Genomic DNA, 24,923 nt, shown 5'->3' with positions numbered 1-24,923 from the left:
AGTTGTTCCTGGATGCCCGGCAACGCCAGGCAGATTGACGTAGAGAGCAGCTACGCAGTTACCAAAGATAATTGGACCCAGGTGATTGTAATTAGGTTCCTCCCAAGATAGTATTTAAAGAGACACTGGGAGGAGCCTGGTTTTGCAGGATTCAACGTCATTCCTAACGCTGGAGAAGCTGTTATCTGTCGAAGTCTGAGTTGCTGCCAAGGTTCTTATCTGTTTGTTATGCTTGGCTTTCAGCAACCGAGATTTTGGTTTCTTGCTAATAAAGTGCTGTGACATTCCAGTTAAGCTTGTCTCGGCATTCGCTACTGGATGGAGGGGGGGTGGGTTCAGAACACCCTGCTATCATTTCATGAAACGGGCTAGTCCTGAGAGTTTGAGCATATCCATGTGGCTGGAACCCACTGTGGCTCATTCTGGGCTTGGTGCACCGCAGAGACTAGCTGAAGACAAGCTTCCTGTAAATTGTCATTCACAATCACTTGATCAAAGAATTGTCCAAACTGAGTTTCCATTTTTTTAGCTGACTCTTCCATTTCCTGCAGATCTTCTTCCTGGAGGGAGATCACAATAAATAATGAGCTGGCATAGTTGTACCTATGTACCTGCTTCATTTCTCCATCTTGTATTTTCTTGCTAGCAGGCATGAATATAGGAAAAAAACCAATTTCAGCCACAATTTGTTTACACTCGATGAAAGAATTCCAATTTGCTTCTTTCTTGGGGTGGGGGTTGGGGAAATAAGCCATGCTCTGCAGCTATTAAAGAAGTAACAATTAACTTCTTAATTGTTTCCCATTGGTCTCCGGACGTGCTTCAAGATGCTAGTTGTTACTTTTAAAGCCCTACATGGTTTAGGACCTGGCTACCTGAGAGACCGCCTCCTGCCACTTACCTCCCAACGACCAACAAGATCGCACAGGTTGGGCCTCCTCCGGGTGTCGTCAACCGGACAATGCCGGCTGGCGGCTCCCCAGGGGAGGGCCTTCTCTGTTGCTGCGCCGGCCCTGTGGAACGATCTACTCGCAGAGATCCGGACCCTTCCCACTCTCCCGGCCTTCCGTAAAGCCGTCAAGACCTGGCTGTTCCGGCAGGCCTGGGGCTGTTGATTGATATCCAGCCCCGCTTAGATGGAATGGATGATGTGGAGTTTTAATATTGTATTCTCTATTTTTAAATTTTAAATGTTTCTTTGTCTTGTTGTGAGCCGCCCAGAGTCCCAATGGGAATGGGCGGCATACAAATTTTATTAAACTTGGAAACTTATTGCTGAATACTACCTAGAAAACTCTTTAATTCCTGATTTTGACTCCCATAAAAGAGAACGAAAGACTTGAAAACCATCAACGGAACTGGAATCAAAATACTCTTATTTGGATAAAGAAGAGCAATGTTTATACTGAATAACAAAGCAGATCTCTTTGGATGTGAACTCTCAATTCATACTCAAAGGGATGCAGAGGTAGAGGCCTCCTCGTGGCTAGTTAAAGGGCTACTGCAAGATCACGAGGGAACAGAGAAATATCTCATTGATAATACCAATCCTTTTATAGGCACAATGCTAGTAAATAGTGCTGTCATTTATTTATTCGGAATGCATATATAGGAAACAGCTCATGTTAAAGATAGGGATTGGTGGATCCTATAGCCCCCCCCCACCTTCTATTGAAACTTAGCAAAGGTAAAGGTTCCCCTTGCACATATGTGCTAGTCGTTCCCGACTCTAGGGGGTGGTTTTCATCTCCGTTTCAAAGCCGAAGAGCCAGCGTTGTTCGAAGACGTTCTCCGTGGTCATGTGGCAGGCATGACTAAACACAGAAGGGGCACAGAACGCTGTTCCCTTCCCACCAAAGGTGGTCCCTATTTTTCTACTTGCATTTTTAGGTGCTTTCGAACTGCTAGGTTGGCAGAAGCTGGGACAAGTAACGGGAGCTCACTCCGTTGCATGGCGCTAGGGATTCGAACCACGGAACTGCTGACCTTTCTTAATCGAAAAGCTCAGCGTCTTAGCCACTGAGCCACCACGTCCCTGGTAATGGAAAGTTACCAGCTAGTAAAAAAAACAAACATCCACCAATTAGTCCCCTAAATGTGGGCTGGTGTTGGGGCAGGAGGCAAGCAGCCTTGAAAACTGATGGGTATGAAGGAATTTAAGAGCTGAGGTGGCGCAGTGGTTAGGGTGCAGTACTGCAGGCCATTTCAACTGACTGTTATCTGCAGTTCAGCGGTTCAAATCTCACCGGCTCAAGGTTGACTCAGCCTTCCATCCTTCCGAGGTGGGTGAAATGAGGACCCAGACTGTGGGGGCGATATGCTGACTCTGTAAACCGCTTAGAGAGGGCTGAAAGCCCTATGAAGCGGTATATAAGTCTAACTGCTATTGCTATTGCTATTAAGCTGTGAAGCAGAAAGGTAGGAGGTAACTCCATGTAGCCCTCATCCTATAAACCCTAGATCAGTGTTTCTCAACCTTGGCAACGAATGCTGGCTGGGGTATTCTGGGAGTTGAAGTCCGGACATCTTCAAGTTGCCAAGGTTGAGAAACACTGCCCTAGACAGATGTTGTTCAGGCTATTCCAAGGTTTCCAGCTGCAGATTGACCCAGAGACGTGGCACATACAAGAAGTGAAACTAGACTATTTTGCCGCCTGGAGCTGAATAGCCCTGGGTGGTGCTCAGAGACTAGAGCGGAGGTAGTATGGTTGCGCTAGCCTAAAGTGGCCAATACAGGTAGACTTCATTGAACAGCCATTCAGCAACTATCCGAAGTTACAATGATGCTGAGTGAAGGAGACCTTCAACAGATCCTCATTGTTGCAGCCATTGCAATGTCTCTGTTATTATCATGGATCGCAATTCATGTCCTTGGCAACTGGTTTGCATCCCATGGTTACATGATGGCCATTTGTGTCCTTCACTGTTGGCTTCCAACAAGTGAAGTCTATGGGGAAGCTAGCAGCGGCCACAATGGTGATCACGTGACTATGGGACGCAATGATTGTGGGATTCGCCTAACAATGGCAGTTAGGATTGCTGCAGCTACACTGAGAATTGGCCCAGTCATGTTGAATTGAATTGAATTTATTTGATTTCTATGCCGCCCAATCCCGAAGGACTCCGGGCGGCTTACAGAAATGAAAGAAATTAAAAGAACTTAAAAACAATAGGACACACAAAGTTAAAAAAAGGAACTCAACAAACACCCAATCAGAAGGCCTGCCAGAAAAGCCAGGTTTTAATGGCTTTGCGAAAGGCCATGAGAGTGGGGAGGGCCCGGATCTCAGGGGGCAACTCATTCCATATGGCTGGAGCGGCAACAGAGAAGGCCCTACTCCTAGGCGCCGCCAGCCGACATTGCCCTGCTGAAGGCACCCGGAGAAGGCCCATCCTGTGTGATCTTATTGGTCACCCTTTATGACTGCATTACTTAGCGAAGGAATTGCTGGTCTTAAATACCAATGTAAAGCAAGGACTACCTTTAAACACTGATAATCTCATTTCCTAAGGGTCACCTTATTGGATCAATGGTTGGTGAAGCATATCAGATTGATACAAAACTGTCACTAAGAGAAAAATTGAATGCGCTTTGGAACATCAGGAGGACAGCAGCGAAAATAGTTACGGGTGATAGTTGTGCTGTAGTTAGATGCAAATGAGAAGGGCTTATAGTATATCACAGAAGTGATACACTAAACTGTATATTTGATATGATACAACTAAATTAGGTCAAAACCTCTCAAAATCAGTGTATTATTTTGAATTTACACTTACTTATTAAAGTAATAATTCAATGTTGCAATTACTTTCCCTTTATAACAGTGAAGTGACAGTATTTTCACCAGAAATATGATGAAGAAATCGAAGTAGTGAGTATGGCTACCTTGAAGCCATGTAAATCTCACTGCTAATTTCCTCCTCTTAAATCTTACCTTAAATTTCATGTTCACATAATAGTCAGTGATTATCCTAGCATTTTTCCGAGTCTGCTTCATGCAGCTCACACTTGGTGGTTTAATAAATATAATGTAGGGTTTCAGTTCATGAGTACGAACAAACTGAATACTCTGCAAGATAAAATAAAAAAATAAAAACAATCATATACATTATATTTATTCTGCCCAGTTGTTGTTTTTTAAAACGATTAAAAGGTAACATCTATAATTCAGAAGTAGCTTAGTGTGTCAACTTAATAGGACTAGTTTTAGATAATTCCAGAATATCTTGGATAAAAATGGTATCATTAATAATTTCTAGCTCATATTTTGTTGGGAAACTATTCTAATTGCCGTATGTTAGAAATGTTGTATTTGCTTAAAACATTAAAATATTGAAATAAATGTTATTATTTCTATCCCTGACATATTGACAGCAGTGAGGTGCAGTCAGGGGAGGCAGGGCCTCACCACTGTCATCATGAAAAGAAAAAAAATATAAAGGGAAAAAGGCTGAGCTAGTTGCTGCCAGAGTCACAGTGGATGACTCTGCTTAGTGCTGAACTGTTTAAAAAAGCCTCTAACAAAAGCGCCCTCTACAGGAGGAGGCGGGAGAACCACGTGCCTCATTTAGTCTGACTTTATGATCACTCGAGCAGAGTTAAGCAAGGGTTAAAAGCCGAAAAATTCCTTATGTAGATGAGGCACGTGGTTCCCTTGCCTCCTCCTGTAGAGGCCGTTTTTTTAAGAGGCTTTTTTAAACAGTTAAGCAGAGTCATCCTCTGGGCAAAAGAAAGAAAGCGCCAGCCCGCCGCTGGCTTTCTTTTGTCTGCCTCTACGTTGGACATAGCGGCGGGCAAAAGAAACCCAGCGGCGGGCTGCTGCTTTCTTTCGCCCGCCGGTCAGAACTCAGGCGGGCGAAAAAAAGAAAGTGCTTTAGACAGTCGGATTGTCGGGGGAGAAGACTGCCTCACCAGCCATAAACCTCACCACACGTCACTGATTGACAGGATACGTTTTTTACCTAATTAATGCCTGTGCAACATGTATTTAGAAAAACCATCAAGCAAGCAAGCAATTGCCGGAGTCAACATTGACTTGAAGGCATCAAAAAAAGAAAAAGAAAAATTGTTTAAGGGCAGACTCAAGTTTGATCGCTTAAAACCTTCAACATTACAAGAATTTTCTGTGACTCACGTAAGGCTCTAAATCCACTATGCAGATCTTCCCTTCATCAAGCACCGCGTGTACTGCATCGATACCTGTCCCATAGAGGTGTCCCTTGTACTCTCCGTACTCCAACATTCTGTAAACGTGGTCAGTAGAGAGGGAGATGATGAGCATATTTCAAAGCAAAGACTGTAAAAGAGGCTACGTAATGAGTATCTTTCTAATAATGCCAGGAGAAAGCATGCACCGCAATTCAAGCAGAATAGGAAGGGGCAACAGTCTTGTTTACATATTTAGGGAGACAAGAAAAGTCCTTACTTGGAATCAGCGCTGTCACTTTTTTCCCCGCTTCTCTTATTGCAGCAACCTCTGCTGTATGTGCATATATGTATGTGAGAGAGGTGTAAAATAACAGCTCTGTTTCTACAAGCCTCTTCTTTCTACTGCAAACACAACACTACTTTTGCTTTCTTTTTAACGCACAGTGGAGGTTTATTTAATGACTGAAGGAGAGAAGCATGCAAATTCTGTGTTTTCAAAAAGGCAAGATAAAGAGTCAACTCCTTTCCAATGAACCTTGTAGCAAATTCCTGGGGTTCTACACACACACACACACACACACACACCCCTATCTATCTATCATCTAGCATCTATCTATCTATCTATCTATCTATCTATCTATCTATCTATCTATCTCTATCTCTATCTATCTATCTATCTATCTATCATCATCTCTCTCTCTCTCTCTCTCTCTCTCTCTCTCTATATATATATATATATATATATATATATATATGTATATATATATATATATATATATATATCATTCATATATATATATACCTATTTATCTATCATCTCTCTCTCTCTTTCTCTTTCTCTCTATCTATCTATCTATCTATCTATCTATAATCTCTCTCTCTGTCTATCTATATATCTATCTTATCTATCTATCTATCTATCTATCTATCTATCTATCTATCTATCTATCTATCTATCTATCATCTATCTATCTATCTATATATTTAAAGTCACAACCCCTGGTATGCCCAAATATGGGAGGAAGGTCACACTTCCACTCTCTGTCTTCGGCTCATCACAAGAGACCATCCAGACAGAAACCCAATATTTTTTACTGTTACTTATTTATCAGCATAAATATAACATACATATATATATATATATATATATATATATATATATATATATATATATATATATATATATATATATATATATATATATAATCTATCTATCTATCTATCTATCTATCTATCTATCTATCTATCTATCTATCTATCATCTATCTATCTATCTATATATTTAAAGTCACAACCCCTGGTATGCCCAAATATGGGAGGAAGGTCACACTTCCACTCTCTGTCTTCGGCTCATCACAAGAGACCATCCAGACAGAAACCCAATATTTTTTACTGTTACTTATTTATCAGCATAAATATAACATATATATATATATATATATATATATATATATATATATATATATATATATATATATATATATAATCTATCTATCTATCTATCTATCTATCTATCTATCTATCTTATCTATCTATCTATCTATCTATCTATCTATCTATCTATCTATCTATCTATCTATCTATCTTATCTCTCTCTCTCCCTCTCCCTCTCTCTCTCTCTCTCAAGCAGAGGGTTGGACTAGAAGACCTCCGAAGTACCTTGCAAACTCTATTATTCTATGTTCTGTGTTTTCAAATTCCTAGCGTGTTAACTGCTCAACTTTGCCTTCCTCACTACATATTTACCACAGTAAATGCTAGTACAACATTAACTAATTAAATAATGTTTCATGTATAAAAGAACGTTTGTATTTGTCAAATAAGAAAAACTGTGGGAGAAATAAATTTTTAACTCTGCTGACTGGCTATCCTGGTATCTGGGCGCAGAATTTTAAAATTTGATGAAAGAACAAAAAGTGTGACTCTAAATACAAATTACCTGTAATTGTACACCATATTTTCAAATGTTTCCTTTGGTACATAATGATATTCCCGACCATTCTCTTCGTAGCTCTTTTGAGCACGGGTCGTATCTGTTTTTAAAAAGGACAAATTGTGGCTATTGCAATACTTTTAAATAGTTACTGGAACATATTTTTAGTGTAAATCTCAGTGCTTAGTGTTATATTGGGCTGGTTATTTGGTATATACATCCATAAAAGTCATTCCTTTCCAGACAGTCCTCTTTTTGTAAAGTCAAAATCCATGAACCTTGATATGCATACCTGAGAAAGTTATTGCCCAGAATCAGAGAATCTCCAGAAATTGCTCCAGATATGACCACAAACTTTTTAAAAAAGATAAAGCCGAATGTTCTTTTGAGCTCTGCTCCTTTTAAGCTAATGTATTTATTAAATTATGACTTTATGCCAAATCGGTGTTCAGATTTGTCCTGTTTTAAATGTAAGACAGTGAACCTTTTGTTGTGCTAGTAACTGATTCCACCCAAGCAATTCTTAAAAATATACTGGTTGTATTTGCTTCCTATTCTGAAAGCATAATGAGAAGTAATTACATCATGCTATAGGAGAATTGGTAGCAGGGGTGGGTTGCTAATCCCGTTCCAACCGGTTCAGTTGGAACGGGGCCAGCAGCGTCCTCGTGCACGCGCGCAGTTCACGCATGCGTCTTAGCGCCTGCACGATGCTCCAGCTGCTCACGGAGACTCGCGCAGGAGCTGTATGTGCCATGCGCCTGTGTGGAAGCGCAGAAGCCTTCAAAGACCGGTAAGGAGCGCGGGCGGGCAGGTGGGCCCTTCACCGTTCCCGGAAGTTACTTACTTCCGGGTTCGCCGACCAACCGGTTCGCGGGGAGTGCCGCGAACCGGTTGAAACCCACCCCTGATTGGTAGTATCAGTGGGAAAACTGCAAGACCATTAATTTCCTTTTATTTAGGTAGCAACCATAACTGTCTAATCTCATAGCCAGAAAGGTTTGACTTTAAGGCGTATTAAGAAACATATTTCACACAAAAATCTTATACTGCTTTAAAGTGGTTGGAGGTATTGAGAACGATGGCATATGAAAGTGTCCTTAGGTTTCCAAATCTGTCTTAAAATGAGAGATACACCTTTCTGAATCCACTCTTAATTTGGGGAAAAGTTAGTGGTAATTACAAATAATGAAAGGCTAATATGCAGAGCACAATTAGTGAAATTCTGATATTTTGTTTCCTTCCATTGGTATGCGCTAAGATTTAAAATCTACATACGTGGCACTGCATTTCGGAACAGGTGAGGATTAATACCAATAAGCTGTTTCCGTAGTTCATTTACTCCAACACCTGAAGGACCTAAGAATGAAAGAAACGATTGAATAAAAATGCACTGAATAAAAATTCTACACCACTTAATCACATACAATAGAATACTGACTTTTTCCGTAGAAGAAACATAGGCAAGGAATACAAATCAAGGTCACCGAATTATGATCCAGTTGTACAAAGATGCAATATACTTGCATTTTTTTTTAAATAACTGTACTATGATGAGGTTATTTTTCTTTGAACTAATTTCTTTCTTTTATGCATTTTTTTTTTTACCATAGTAATCACTTTTTCAACAAGGAACAGTTTAACTCAATTTCAATTTCAATTTCAATTTACTTTATTTGTATGCCGCCCTTTTCCCTGAAGGGACTCAGGGCGGTTCACAGTTCAAGGGAGGGGAAAAACAGAAAAAATTACAAAACATAAAGACCATACACAGTTAAAACGCACAGCAATCATACCATTCGAGTGGGGCAGCAAGTCTTTAGCCCCAGGCCTGTCGGAACAGCCAGATTTTAAGGGCTTTGCGGAAGGCCTGGAGGGTGGTGAGGGTACGGATCTCCACGGGGAGTTCATTCCAGAGGGTCGGAGCAGCCACAGAGAAGGCTCTCCTCCGGGTAGTCGCCAGTCGGCACTGGCCGGCGGATGGGATTCGGAGGAGGCCTAGTCTATGGGATCTGATCGGTCTATTGGAGGTAATTGGCAGCAGGCGGTCTCTCAAGTACTGCTACTTACCTATTAGTACAATTAACCTGTTTCGATCACCTGGCTGCCTTTGATATCTCACCACCTCTTCATAAGGTGCTGCCATAGCACTGTAGCAACTGTTGAGGCAATGTGTCCGACACGCCAGGTGACTGTAGTTGCATTTCCTACGGCACAGGCGCATACTTCTCCGGAACCCAGCTGAAAAATCGGAGACAGATACAGATTTTTAGAAACTGATCACTGAACCATAGGGCTACCCTGCTATATTTAAGGCGTTTCAGATATCCGCTTTAACGGTTCATTCCAAATTTTGGACTTTCTAATCCTCCCTAAAATTCTAAAATCCCCTTATTCCCTCCATTTGGTTAATACCAAAGAATTATCTGGAAAAGGCAAGGAACACATTACCACGTTTGCTACTTTGGTAGCAAACATGCTACTTAAGTAGAATAAATTGGTAGCAGATTCAGGCAGCATCTTTTGGGTGCTATGAGTGGGTTGCAAAATGTTAAGGTGTTAAATATTTTTATTGTTGGAAAGAAGCCGGATCTACTCGTAAGTTGTATTTTGCCATCAGTTGGGTTTTTCTGAACTAATAAACCTTTCTGCAGGGGACGGTTTATATATAATCATTTAATCATGGAAATGTCCACTTGTTATGTTGTAAGTGGAGGTTGGAGTTTGTAGCTTATTTCAACTAGTGCCACGGAATTATACTTCTATGAAAACACAGAATCCCAACATCATAAAAATTGCATATTGCTAACAAATTGGCTTTTAGGAAGCACAGTTCAGAGGTGGGTTCCTACCAGTTCGCACCAGTTCGGTAGAACCAGTTCGTCAAATCTGCTGAACCGGTTAGAAGAGGTTCTACCAGTTGACCCGGAAAGCAGGCCACACCTACAGAAGAGGTTCCAAAATTCTTTGAAACCCACCACTGACACGCACACACACACACACACACACACACACACACACTCACACAGAGAGAGAAAGAGAAAGAGAAAAAGAAAGAAAGAAAGAAAAAAAGAAAGAAAGAAAAAGTGAGAGAGATGAAAGAAAAAAAGGAAAAAGGGACAGAGACAAAAGGAAAGAGAGAGAGAGAGAGAGAGAACACATGGCTGGCAAGCCACTCCCATCAGGTCACATGGCCGGCAAGCCACTCCCACAAAGGAGGCCACACCCACAGAGTAGGTTCGAAAATTTTTTGAAACCCACCACTGGCGCAGTTGATCCAGATAAGAAACTCGGGTGCAAAAGCCTAATTTTAGTTCTGTGTTAGCATCAAGGGACTCAGTTTAGGAAAGCCCCTATGGGGAAAGGGCAGCAGAAGATTATTATTTCAGTGAAGTTAAGTCCATAGTTCAAAGTATTGTCTGTAAGTCTGTCTAAACCACTTTGTTTAGCAAATCTATCCTCAATCATTCATTTGGACATTCTACCTGTTGCGGATTTTTTCCCCCCGCTGCTAAAGCTGTCCTTTCTTCTTTTTGTTTTGGAACAACAGAAATATACAACACAAGCAAAGGACTTTCATTACATCTGTCTCTGGCTATTACCAACCATTTCACCTCACAAGAAATGATTTATTTTTGGACCATTTGATACTAACTAAAAGACTGAAGTTCCAAAATGAGATACATACCGTATTTGTCAGATTCTGAGTCCCTGGCCTCCGTTACATTTATCTGACTAAGATCTAGCAATTCAGCTAGTGTATTTTTCACATTTCCATTGTTTTTATTTTAGAAACCAGCCGTTAATAACATTCTCTTGATTTATCAGTGCTTCCCTTGAACTCATATATGTCTGTCTAACTATACTGTTAGTCACAAACTTTTTATTCCTAAGAAGGAGCTGTGAGAATTAAAAGAAGTGGATATGCAGGACTTAAAAGCAGTACATCATTTGGCTTTTTTGAAGCCTACATAGCAATAACAAAGCAGAAGTAAGTAAAGAAATACAGCAGTCAAGAAGAAAGCACCAATACAATGCATCAGATACAAACTATTTAATAGCCCGGTGACCCTGAACACAATTCTCCAGTTGCAGAACTGGCTACGTACGAATGAACACCGGCTGAACAGATCCAATGAATTCTTCTTCTTCTGAAGTGAGAGATAGAGATGCAAAATAAAGAATAAGAAATGTAGCAATATCCTTAAGACTTCCATAAACAAGAAATATATAATGTCCATTTGTAATGCTACCAGCAAAAGGAAAAAGCCTAATATATGAACTTGGTGTTCAAAGCAGGCCTTTTAAAAAAAGGCATAAGCAACAGAGGTCCTTCAATTATAAAACTTAAGCTTTTGATTTTCAAAATATTGTCAAGTTATTGAGTGATATCAAATTAAGACAACACCCTCTTTTGATCTTTTTTAAAAAGTTTCTTATTCATAGGGAATAATAATTTTTTAAAGTATACATTGGATCAACATATATGAAATATAATATGTAGGATCAATTTGCAGGAAGCATGTCTATAAAATTAATTTAATAAATGTGGATTGAAAGCAGTGGTGGGGTTTAAATTTTTTTACTACTGGTTCTGTGGGCATGGCTTGGCGGGCATGGCTTGGTGGGTGTGGCAGGGGAAGGATACTGTAAAATCTCCATTCCCTCCCCACTCCAGGGGAAGGATACTGTAAAATCTCTATTCCCTCCCCACTCCAGGGGAAGGATACTGTAAAATCTCCATTCCCTCCCCACTCCAGGGGAAGGATACTGTAAAATCTCTATTCCCTCCCCACTCCAGGGGAAGGATACTGTAAAATCTCCATTCCCTCCCCACTCCAGGGGAAGGATACTGTAAAATCTCCATTCCCTCCCCACTCCAGGGGAAGGATACTGTAAAATCTCCATTCCCTCCCCACTCCAGGGGAAGGATACTGTAAAATCTCCATTCCCTCCCCACTCCAGGGGAAGGATACTGTAAAATCTCTATTCCCTCCCCACTCCAGGGGAAGGATACTGTAAAATCTCCATTCCCTCCGCACTCCAGGGGAAGGATACTGTAAAATCTCCATTCCCTCCCCACTCCAGGGGAAGGATACTGTAAAATCCACATTCCCTCCCCACTCCAGGGGAAGGATACTGTAAAATCTCCATTCCCTCCCCACTCCAGGGGAAGGATACTGTAAAATCTCTATTCCCTCCCCACTCCAGGGGAAGGATACTGTAAAATCTCCATTCCCTCCCCACTCCAGGGGAAGGATACTGTAAAATCTCCATTCCCTCCCCACTCCAGGGGAAGGATACTGTAAAATCTCCATTCCCTCCCCACTCCAGGGGAAGGATACTGTAAAATCTCCATTCCCTCCCCACTCCAGGGGAAGGATACTGTAAAATCTCCATTCCCTCCCCACTCCAGGGGAAGGATACTGTAAAATCTCCATTCCCTCCCCACTCCAGGGGAAGGTTACTGCAAAATCCCCATTTCCTCATGATCAGCTGGGACTCGGGAGGTAGAGAATAGATGTGGGTGGCACCAGTCAGAGGTGGTATTTACCGGTTCTCTGAACTACTCAAAATTTCTGCTACCGGTTCTCCAGAACTGGTCAGAACCTGCTGAATACCACCTCTGATTAAAGACTAAAGGCAACAGCTGAATTTGGAAAGGAAGTGGGAGAAAAGGCAGTAAAGTATGATTTCCAAAGTTTATGGAGAGTCTCAAACCTCCAGGTCATGATTGTCCTAAATATGCTTTTCCAAAAGGCAACTGGACTTTCTTGGGTTTTTTTTCCCCTTGAAAATATTTAGCTTCTCATCCAAGAACTGAACTGAAGAAGCTTCTTGAATGAGACTCATTTCCAAAGCCATAAATGTGCCACTTCCATAATGGTTAACGCTGCCTGGTGGTTCACTAGTTTTCAGCCTGTGTAATTTGTTATTATATAGAGCTTTGTTTATTAATATTATTTCCCGATAGGGACTCAAACTCCATTAATTGGCCTGAATGAAAGCCAGAAATGACCTGAAGGAAAGCATGTCCAAAATGTTGATTAATCCTATGATTTCTGCGTTTTCTGGGCAGTGGAGAGGTTTAATCTATTACGCATAGTTCCTGTTTAGTGACCACGATTGGAACTGCGACTCTATTTATGATCTTACTTCAGTTTTCGTTTGTTTTACAGACCTTCCAAGGTAATCGATATTGATTATATTTGCAGGTGTGTAAAACGAAGAAAAGCTGAAGATCATAAGCAGAGTCTTCACTCTGTAATTAATGGACAAAGCAAGAAATCTTTTTGAGATATCAACAGAAGTTAAGTGTAACTTCTCAGCACCTATGAGGAATTCTACATTCAGAATAGTTGCTTAGTTTATAAATGATCAAATAGGGTTTCATTGCCAAACATGTCTTAATTTCCATCCTATAGAGGAAGTTATTTGCATATATTCATCTGTCTTTGCTTAGAGGAGCACATTAATTAGTCAACATACACAAGTCCAGAATTTGCCTATAATTTAAAGTCTATGAATGAAAAGATAAAATACCTTCTTTAAGTTCCTCTGTTACATTGCACAAAATGGAAGGATACGAAATGTCAAATTAAGAGTTTTTAATTTATATCACTCATGATAGAAAGCAGAAAAGTATGCAGATTATTCAGTATGATCAGACCAGTGGTGGGTTTCAATTTTTTTTAGAACCTATTCTGTGGGTGTGGCCAATTTTGTGGGCATGGCTTGGCAGTCATGTGACCGGGCAAGTATGGCCAACTTGACATCACTCATGCACACTCAGTCACATGACCACCACCCCAAGCAATGTGGCAAAAAAATTTGGGACTCCTATGGGGCGGTGAGAGAGAGGGGAAAACCTCCCAAAAATAGACAACTGGAAGATTAAGGGCCGAAATTAGGGAGATCGGAGAAGGCAGGACAGAGGGGAATCCAGTAGAAAGCCATCACATGCTGGGGAAAGAACTTTGGGAGATCGGAGGAGGCAGGACAGAGGAGAATCCAGTAGAAAGCTATCACACGCTGGGGAAAGAACTTTGGGAGATCGGAGGAGGCAGGACAGAGAGGAATCCAGGAGAAAACTCCTGAGCTTGCCGCTGCTGTCTGGTGGATTGTGCCGCTGGGCCTCTCCATGCTTCTCCGTTCACCCCCTCCACTCCCAGGTATGGGACTTGACACCGAATTGGGCTAGGATAGTGTGGGCGGGTGGGGGGGGAGCAAGCAATGGAGCGGTTTACGGACGGGCGGGGGTGAGAGAGGAGCGACAGGGCTGGGGCAGGCGTTCCGGAAGTTACTTCTGGGTCCACCGGTCGAACCTCCTCTCTCCGGATTGGTAAATTTCACCATCCGGTTCTCCCGATCCGGTGCGAACCGGCAGAAACCCACCACTGGATCAGACCAGCATAAAGTTGGCAATTGGTACAAAAAGCAAAGACAAAAAACTAACAGCAGCAATAGGCATGAGAACATAAAATCTATACAGATAAAAACCTTATTGGGAGAATTGCACAAAATCAGTGTTAGGTTTTGAGTTGCAAGAATTCAGTTTGCCTGACGAATAGCAGAGGAAAAGAGAGGCCAAGAGGGGAATCCTCTGATTATCCAGCAGCCATGTCTATTATACTGCAGTTTACATGTTACTTCTAAGAATAGAATATCTTCACACATGCAATCTTTGCCAAGACCTCCATTTACAGGTTTGAAGGCCTCTGTCACATCAGTCTATTGCAGATATTGGTTCTACAATCAATCACTCAAAAGTTCTTCCCTATTTCAATTTCTAATCAGTTTGATGAAGGTTTTCTAAAACTCAAATGCTTGTAATATTTTCAGCAGAGCCTTCAACACATTTATTGAAGGGAAAACACTTTGGTTTTCCCATGGCTTCAACTTAGCATCAGCCCAAGCAGACCTTCTTGATTACATCCCGTCAGATGCCTGCCTTTTTGTTCCAGATTTCACTTCGTTCTTTGCCCATGGTCTGCTCATTTAAAAAATAAAAAAAATTACCAAGAGTCAGACTTTTTAACTTTCCCCACAAGTCCTTTCAAATTGGAACAGGTTAATCATTTCCCAGGCCAGCTACAGCAATTTTAACCTTCTGGCATTTCAAAGCTTGTAAGAAATGTGGATTTTCCTTCGTGCTAGCTCTTTGGAGATTTTTATACACAAACTCTGGAAAGAATGACTGACATACATCACTTCAATCTACCTGCACAATGTGAAAGGGGGGAAAAACCTTCCAGAGATGCTTCACGATAGAAAGCCAATTGCTTTTTTAAAAAGTTCTTTAAAAAGGTAACAATATTGCTGGAATTTCAATCTATTTTAAGGCTAATTTCTCAGTGTGCGGACTGATATGCCTCTGGTCTGTACTATTTCGGATTTTAACATACAAAAATATCTTGATAAGGAAGCATCAGCATGGATACTCCTTCATCACCAAGAATAATAAAGTGGATTATCCTCTCAATTACGCTTATGCAGTGTAATCTCATTAGCTTCCAGATGTCTTCTCTGTCTCTTGCATAGCAATATAATTTTTTATTGTAATTCAAATTTGAATAACTATTTGGGAAAAAGAAGCCAATTTGTTTCACATTATCTAGACTTGGTTATAAAAATACCCAGACAGGCTGAGAAAATATATTTCATAAACATACACCTATCATACAGACACATAAATGGAGCATTTATTTAATCCCTATGTTACAGAAGTCTGAGATTCTTATCATTAGCAAAGGACATTGCAGGAACTTACCAGATTCAAACGTCTCTTCATCTTTTAAAGTCACCCAGGGAGCAAAAATAGCAAATGAATTTTATTTTAGTGATACCTTTGTAAAACATAATTGTAACCCAATACATCAGAAACAATTTCCCATTGTGGCAGCAATAGGAAGGGACAATGAGATCCTCTTGTAATCTCCTTTTGTAAAATCAAGTTACACATCTCTGGTTAAATCCATGATTGATTTTGGTATTTATTTAAAAGTATTTGTGCTGGGGAATGAATTCCAAACTGGATAGTGACAGAGGCATCTGGTAGGAGGGGAGATGGAATTCACTTCCTCCACATTTCTTATTTCAGATTTTTATTGGAACATGAAAAATAGGACTGTGTTTACAAAAATGGCTTTTTTATTATCTCACCAAGAACATTCTTTGTGCAACTGTTACAAAAGTAATTCAAAATCGCAATACTAGATTTTAACATTTTTATTTTTTATTTTATTTTAGTCTTTTCATTAAAAAAATCCTAACACCAAACAATAAAAGTGTTCAAAATTACAAACTTTAAAACCATAAATCAGGTTCACGATCAAAAAAGGCAGAAGGAAAGCTGCAGGACATGGTTCCATGAATTAAGCCAAAAAGTGGCATAGTAAGCTCTCTAAATTCAGCATCAAATCTGTCTAAGAAAGGAAATGCATAAGCAGGCTACACAAATGCAGATTTCTACACTGATGATTCTCTCTAGCTGAAGCAACAGTTGATATGACTCAGTGGTGGGTTTCAAAAAATTTTGGAACCTACTCTGTGGGTGTGGCCTCCTTTGTGGGAGGTGGCTTGCCGGCCATGTGACCTGGTGGGAGTGGCTTGCCGGCCATGTGTTTTCTTTCTTTCTCTCTCTCTTTCTTTCTCTCTCTCCCCCCCTCTCTCTTTCCTTCCTTTTGTCTCTCTGTCCCTTTTTTCTTTTTTTCTTTCATCTCTCTCTCACTCTTTTTCTTTCTTTTTTCTTTCTTTATTTCTTTCTTTCTCTTTCTCTCTCTCTCTGTGTCAGTCTGTGTGTGTGTGTGTGTTTGTGTGAATGGTGGGTTTCAAAAATTTTTGGAACCTCTTCTGTAGGTGTGGCCTGCTTTCCGAGTCCACTGGTGGAACCTCTTCTAATGGGTTCGGTAGATTTGACGAACCGGTTCTACCGAATAGGTGCGAACTGGTAGGAACCCACCTCTGATATGACTGGACTTATGCTTCTGATCTCAACATACATATAACGTTAACATTTCTGCATTGTTATTAGGGGTCATTTTGTTCAATGTTTCTTACAAATGGATATTCTTTTTGGCCTCTGGGTTATATATACTGGGCTTTGACCCGTTCAAATGAAAGACGTAATTTCCATGCATCCAAACTAGAAGTGATTACCTGTTTCTACACACTTCTCATCGATCTGCATATCATCTTCTTGTATGTTGTAGACAAGAAAAAGGAAATATACGTCAGGCTGTCATAATTTTCATAGAACTCACATAAAGATAGAAACTTATCTACCCCATGACTTCTAAAATCATATTTTATCTACTATTTCATATAGCACCATGATGTACAACATTCTACAATGATTTTCTTTTGATTAAAGCAAAGATGACTCTATTCTGATGGCCCTCAGCTGGAACCTAAGTGGAAGAACTCTTTCACGGAAAAGATCAAAACCAGAATGGAGATCATTGGAATGCCCATTTGAAAACCCCAACACTGAAAGGAGTAAAACATATACATTACTCTGCCCTCCTTATTTTTTTTGCCCTCTCCCCAAGATGTGAAGGAAGAACCAGGACAGTTTATTGATTACATGAGCCTGGAAGTGATAATAGTAGCCCCACGGTTAAAGAAGATGATTGATGCCTCCTTGCAGTGCAATGGGATCCGTTTCCCCTGGGGTAGTTATAAAACCTCTTTCAATCTCCACAATTATAAGCCAATCTTAGCCTCCGTTTCTAGAAAAGGTGAGTTATCTTGCCCTCTATTCCCTCGATCTCTTTCAGTGAAACCCTCAGAGCAGAGGGGTGGACACAATGGTGCAAGAGGAAAACAGCAAGAGGGACTCTTGTTGTCAAAGAAGACTTCCAACTTGGTATTAGCAATAGCAGTTAGCAGTTAGACTTATATACCGCTTCATAGGGCTTTCAGCCCTCTCTAAGCGGTTTACAGAGTCAGCATATTGCCCCCAACAACAATCCGGGTTTTCATTTTACCCACCTCGGAAGGATGGAAGGCTGAGTCAACCCTGAGCCGGTGAGATTTGAACAGCCGAACTGCAGAACTGCAGTCAGCTGAAGTAGCCTGCAGTGCTGCATTTAACCACTGCGCCACCTCGGCTCTTTATTGTATTGCTAAATGCAATCCTAAGGGTGAATAAAGAAGCTACTGATGGAAGAACCACAAGGATGGCTTGTCCTACTTGGTTGCTTCATTTCACAGACAATATTGTCCAAGAGTGCTGGTAAAAAGACACTTTCAAATAGCTGTGTGTGTATGTGTGATTGTGTATTACACATGCAGATAGTCCTGGCTTAACAACCACAATTGGGACCAGCAATTCCATTGCCAAGGAACATGGTTGTTTAGTGAGATATCCTGCGACCATACAACCTCACTTCCACTATGGTTAAGTGACTCATTCGCAATTGTTACATGACTGCACCATGTAATATTACTGTTGGCTTCTTCATTGACTCTTCTTGTTGGAAGATGAGGTGTGCAAATGGTGACCTCAGACCACAGGCGCTGTGATGGTCATAAGTGCGTGAACCAGTTGTAAAGTTACTTTTTCAGCTCTGGCATAACTTTGAATAGTCATTAAACAGAGCAGTCATTAAGCAAGAACTGCCTGTATATGGAGGACAAATCCATTTGCTCTTGAAAAGGCTAGAGAAAACAATACATCTATACATTTTTTTTTGGATTTAATATTTCTCGTATAGATAGTTTTATTTTCCATTTTCATTTTCGTAGTCACACATATACTGTACAGAACCGGGGCCATATAACATTAAACAATAAACACAGCCATTCCTCTTGTCAATAATACCCCCCAAAATAGAAACCCAATGTACCTCTTCAACCCTCCATACACCCTTTCTTTCGCCCCCCTCCAACTTTCCGTCTTCCCACCATCATTCCCCTCTACCCTACTTCCCCTTCCCCTCTACCACTCCTCTCTCCCAATACACTCCCTCCCTTCCTTCTCACCCTCCCTCCATTCCTCTCTCCCACCCTCTCTACCCCTCTTTCTTCTTTCCCTCTACTCCTCCCTTCGGTGTATTTCTACTATCTATTAATATATTCAGCTTGTCCTATTTTTACACTGGAATTAAAGAGCAACAGTATACAAGTGCAATCGATTTAATATTTCTAAAGCTGCTTGGTGAAGCATTTAATTTCATGCTGGATGTGTGTTTGTGAATGGTTATAAAATTATGTTGTGTGTCTGTAAAACTACTGTTAAAATCAACATTTTGGATTTGAATATGTATTCTTATACGTTTCAGGGATGTAAAGACATTATGAAACAGGTAATGCAAAGAGAGCAAGATTACTTATTTTGTGCATATGTTAATAAAATAAATGTTCAGTAGTACACATGCAGACACGGAGACACACAGATCTCAGATACATTAAAATGGATTATAGACAGGGAGAGAGAGGATGACTAGGATATAGCACACAGGGGTTTAGCAGAAAATAAATTGAGATTAGCTGGTAAACTCAGGACATTGCAGGAAGAGACCTGTCTTAGTGTAGGGTAACAAAAAAAAAAATCGGAAGAATCTGGCAGCGTCTTTTCTGACTAACACATTTCATTAAAAGGCATAAGCATTACCATCTAAGCTAATGTATTTTAAGTCTCTATTGAAAGTTCAGAGTGGAAGCTGTTAGTCTGAAATCTCTCCTTCCTGGCTGTAGAAAGTTTTTAAGACTATTGTTTTTAAAAATATCTCACAGAATTCATGGGAAAGATATGAAAAGAATTTTTTTCTCTTTTTGAATTGTGCTTCATTTTTCTGAAGTTAAACGGTTGTCATTGTATATATACTGTTTAGATAGCAAAGAATGAACATCTGATACCATATAGAACAGTGTTTCTCAACCTTGGCAACTTGAAGATGTCCGGACTTCAACTCCCAGAATTCCCCAGCCAGCATTCGCTGGCTGGGGAATTCTGGGAGTTGAAGTCCGGACATCTTCAAGTTGCCAAGGTTGAGAAACACTGGTATAGAATATTCCTTCAAGCAATACGTACAGATAGGCCTCGACTTATAACAGTTCATTTCGTGATTGTTCGAAGTTACAACAGCACTGAAAAAAGTGTCTTATGACATTTTTCACACGTAAGACCGTAGCAGCATCCCTTTGGTCAGCTGATCAGGATTCAGATGCTTGGCAAACTGCCATGTATTTTTGATGTGTCCGGGGGGTCATATAATCACCTTTTGTGCCCTAATGACATGCAAACTCAGTGGAAAAGCCAGATTCACTTAAGAACTGCTAATTTAACAACTGCAGTGATTCACTTAACAACTGTGGCAAGAAAGGTCTTAAAATGGGGCAAAACTCACTTAACAACTGTCTTGCTTAGCAACAGAAACTTTGGACTTGACGTTGAAAACTACCTGTACCTGAACAAGGACCATTCAATTATGAGACAAAATTCCATCCCAACATTCTTATAAGGATTCTGAGTAGTACATCTCAGAGAGAGATCAATCATCTTAGGTAGGACTAGTTTGGAGACCTTAGCTAACACACACACACACACACACACACACACACACAAACACACACAAACACACACAAACACACACAGACACATGTTTACGGAATCCAATTAGCATTACTGACCTTCTTCTGCAATATTCACTAATCATGGGAAATCCATAAAAAAACAAAATATATACGCATCATCAGGGACATGAATGAACAATTCTAAGTAAACGAAACACAGATTATTCCGATAACGTTGATACCTTTGTACACTAAAGCATAGTAAATGATTTCCCTACAGTTCCCCCTTGTGTTTAAGACTAAATAGTCTTAGGTAATCCTGTTTCCTGATTGTTAGCAGTTTTGGAATTCAAACTATAGCATTTTTTTTCTCTAAATCTAAGTAGTCTAATTTGTACCCTATAGAAATAATTGCGTAAAGAAATAATAATAATAATTACAGAAACAGTTCCATGCACACCTTATCATCAGGAATTTATTATACTCACAGAATGTCGATTGGAGGCAAGAGTGGGGATGAAAGGGATGATTCCACCAGAATTCTTGCTGTTTCCTAGACAGAAGAAGGGAAGATTTTCTAAAATTGCAGAATTAGAACAAGATTTCAACTCGAATCTGGAATTCCTATGGTCTTATGAGGAATTTCATGGATGGAGAGGGATTTAAAACCAGATTTTCATTACAGGTACACTCTTAACCAGGACACAAAGCTAAGAAGAGAAATTCTTTCCTGGAGAAAGGAAGATTGTCTCTTCTAAAACATTTGACTGGTTGAGTGCAGAGCCACCCCCCCCCCTTTTTATATCATCATCATCATCACCGCCGCCACCACCATCATCCCAATCATCATCATCTCAAGTTTATTAGAGTTCATGAAGAGAAGATTGTAATCCTTCTTTCAGCAATGGTCTCTTTTGCTGAAATCTTCCTGGTATTCCTTTGCATTTTTAGATTTAGATTTTTTTTTTTTTTTTTAGATTTTATTGGAAATTTATATGCCGCCCTTTTCCCTGAGGGGACTCAGGGCGGCTTACAACAATGAAGGGAAGGGAGTGCAAGACAAGACTTAAAAAGAAAAGAATCGTGATTAAAAGAAAATTGATCATACAAACACAACATTCACTCAACATTCGGGCGGGGTGAGAGTAATCCTATCCCCAGGCCTGACGGGATAGCCAGTTCTTAAGGGCTGTGCGGAAGGCCTGGACTGTGGTGAGGGTACGGATCTCCACGGGGAGGTTGTTCCATAATGTCGGAGCTGCAACTGAGAAGGCTCTCCTCCGCGTAGTCGCCAGTCGGCACTGACTGGCGGATGGAATTCGGAGGAGGCCTACTCTGTGCGATCTGATGGGACGCAGGGAGGTAGTTGGCAGGAGGCGGTCTCTCAAATAGTCAGATCCACTACCATGGAGCGCTTTATAGGTGGTAAGTAAGACCTTGAAGTGCACCCGACGATCAACAGGTAGCCAGCGCAGCTCACGGAGGATTGGTGTTATATGGGCGAACCGTGGTGCGCCCATAATCACTCGCGCGGCCGCGTTCTGGACTAGCTGAAGTCGCCGGATGCTCTTCAAGGGCAGCCCCATGTAGAGCACATTGCAGTATTCCAGCCTAGAGATCACAAGGGCTCGAGTGACTGTTGTGAGAGCCTCCCGGTTCAGGTAGGGCCGCAACTGGCGCACCAGGCGAACCTGGGCAAATGCCCCCCTGGTCACAGCCGACAAGTGGTGGTCAAAACTCAGCTGTGGATCCAGGAGGACTCCCAAGTTGCGGACCCTATCTGAGGGGAATAAATTTTGCCCCCCCAGCCTGATTGATGGAACGTTAGCCAAATTTTTGGGAGGAAAACACAACAGCCATTCGGTCTTTTCCGGGTTGAGTACCAGTTTGTTAGCTCTCATCCAGTCTTTAACAGCCTCAAGGCCCCGGTTCATCACGTCCACCGCTTCATTGAGTTGGCACGGGGCGGACAGATACAACTGCGTATCGTCCGCATATTGATGGTACTTAATCCCGTGCCTCCGAATGATCTCGCCCAGCGGTTTCATGTATATGTTAAATAGCAGGGGGGACAGAACCGAGCCCTGCGGCACCCCATAGGTTAGGGGCCTCGGGGACGATCTCTCCCTCCCCACCAACACCGACTGCGACCTGTCCGAGAGGTAGGAGGAGAACCACTGTAAAACAGTGCCGCCCACCCCCACCTCCCGCAGTCGTCGCAGAAGGATACCATGGTCGATGGTATCGAAAGCCGCTGAGAGGTCGAGGAGAACCAGGATGGACGCATAGCCTCCATCTCTGGCTCTCCAGAGATCATCGGTCAATGCGACCAAAGCGGTTTCTGTGCTGTAACCGGGCCTGAAGCCAGACTGGAAGGGGTCAAGGTAGTTAGCTTCCTCCAAGGTACGCTGAAGCTGTAAGGCCACCACCTTCTCAACAACCTTCCCCAGAAAGGGGAGGTTGGAGACTGGACGATAGTTGTTAAGAACTGCTGGATCCAAGGACGGTTTCTTCAGGAGGGGCCTCACCACCGCCGCCTTAAGTGCGGTGGGGAGGTGTCCCTCCCGAAGAGAGGCGGTAACAACCGCCTGGATCCAGCCTCGTGTCACCTCTCTGCTGTTGGCAGTCAGCCAAGAGGGACACGGGTCCAGTATGCAGGTGGAGGAACTCACAGCTCGCATAGCCTTGTCCACCTCCCCAGAGGCAACATCCTGAAACTCAACCCAGAGATGGTCTACCAAGTTATTCCCCTGTGTCCCGGCTGGATCTGCAGGGGTGGAGTCCAGTTCCGATCGAAACCGAGCAATTTTGTCCGCCAAGAACTGACTATATTCCTCAGCCTTGCCCTGCAGGGGGTTCCCCGTCTCCCTCCTATTTAGGAGGGAGCGGGTTATCCTGAACAGGGCGGCTGGGCGAGACTCGGCGGACGCTACCAAGGAGGCAATGTGTGATCTTTTGGCGGTTCTCAATGCCCAAATATACTCCTTGGTGCAAGCTGTCAACAGTGCTCGGTTCGATACGGACCTGTCGGATCTCCACCGGTGCTCTAGGCGTCTCCTCCGGCGCTTTATCTCGCGGAGCTCCTCGGTGAACCAAGGGGGTCTCCGCGAGCCGCTGACCCGGAGGGGCCGTAGTGGCGCAATTCGGTCTAGAGACTCTGATGCCGCCGAGTGCCAGGCCGCAGCAATAGTCTCCGCCGAACTGTGGGCGAGAGCATCTGGAATGACCCCAAGCTCCGTCTGGAACCTAACAGGGTCCATCAGTCGCCTGGGGCGGAACCACCTGGTCGGTTCCTCCTCCCTACGGTGGGGGTTTGGCCTCCGAAAGTCTAGCCTCAGTAGGTAGTGGTCTGACCACGACAGGGGAATGATCTCATTTCCCCTCAGACCAAGATCATAACTCCACTGCTCCGAGAGGAATACGAGGTCGAGTGTATGTCCTGCCAAGTGGGTAGGGCCTCGAATTACCTGGGTCAGGCCCATGGCTGTCATGGAGGCCATGAACTCCTTTGCATCCTAACCAGTCTGCCTCGAGGGTACATGGCACCCCTGGGGCACATGGATTGATGGTGCCACCTCTCGCTGATGCAAAGTTTAGCATTTTTACATTGATTTGGAAGGAAATACGATATTGGTGCCCCCTAACGTTGGCACTCTGAGCCTATGCCACATGGTCTTACCCTAAATTTAGCCCTGATCCTTCCCCAGTGGCAGCACTGGCCCTGTGGACCAACACCCACCTGGAGATTTGGATGGCTCAACCCTGTCTGCCTTTCACAAGGCGTTGAAGACATGGCTGTTTTCCCAAGTTATTTGGGTCACATAGTATATGCCAGTGGTGGGTTTCAAATAATTTACCAACCATTTCTCTGCCCTAATGACCAGCTGTGTAGGCGGGGCTCGGTGGTCATGTGATCATGTGGGCGTGGCCAAGTCAATGTCACTCAGGTCGATGGGCACTTCACATTAGTTGTTACAATGGTAATAAGGGTTAATGGAGAGGCAGTTTCTGTAAGCAGGGCAATAAAGATTAGGGTAGAAACAACACCAGAATGTTTCCTTCCTGCCTTCCTTACAGGATTAGCCCTGTAAAGTGGGAAAAAACAAAATATTTCTTCCAACAACCGGTTCTCCGAACTGCTTAGAAAGTTACCAACCGGTTCTCCCGAATAGGTACGAACCGGCTGAATCCCACCACTGGTATATGCACTCTGCTACTATTGACTGGGAATAGGATTAATTGTCTATCATTGGATTATGAAGGAATTATAGATAGGAAGAAGAAGGCCACTGTTGCAAAGAAGTTTTAGATTTTCCCCACAGC

At 42.2% G+C, this 24,923-nt stretch overlaps 1 protein-coding gene across 1 annotated transcript in view; it reads right to left on the bottom strand.

Annotated features, from left to right (window-relative positions):
* Positions 1-368: 368 nt before the first annotated feature.
* The window catches only part of MPP4 (membrane palmitoylated protein 4), a 38,304-nt gene continuing 13,749 nt past the window's right edge, over positions 369-24,923 (bottom strand). Inside the window, exons 9-20 of the mRNA XM_032234787.1 lie at positions 21,089-21,153; positions 20,718-20,735; positions 17,241-17,279; positions 15,853-15,873; positions 13,626-13,640; positions 11,192-11,233; positions 9,153-9,323; positions 8,361-8,441; positions 7,089-7,182; positions 5,136-5,244; positions 3,936-4,070; positions 369-560 (exon numbers count right to left, since the gene is read on the bottom strand). Of these exons, the coding sequence (XP_032090678.1) occupies positions 369-560; positions 3,936-4,070; positions 5,136-5,244; positions 7,089-7,182; positions 8,361-8,441; positions 9,153-9,323; positions 11,192-11,233; positions 13,626-13,640; positions 15,853-15,873; positions 17,241-17,279; positions 20,718-20,735; positions 21,089-21,153 (982 nt within the window). The remainder of the gene's footprint in view (positions 561-3,935; positions 4,071-5,135; positions 5,245-7,088; positions 7,183-8,360; positions 8,442-9,152; positions 9,324-11,191; positions 11,234-13,625; positions 13,641-15,852; positions 15,874-17,240; positions 17,280-20,717; positions 20,736-21,088; positions 21,154-24,923) is intronic.

The sequence above is a fragment of the Thamnophis elegans genome, chromosome 1 (genome assembly GCF_009769535.1).
Source record: "Thamnophis elegans isolate rThaEle1 chromosome 1, rThaEle1.pri, whole genome shotgun sequence".
NCBI classification, from domain to species: Eukaryota; Metazoa; Chordata; class Lepidosauria; order Squamata; family Colubridae; genus Thamnophis; species Thamnophis elegans.
Note: the sequence above shows the minus strand (reverse complement) of the source record. Positions and strands in the feature narration are given on the sequence as shown.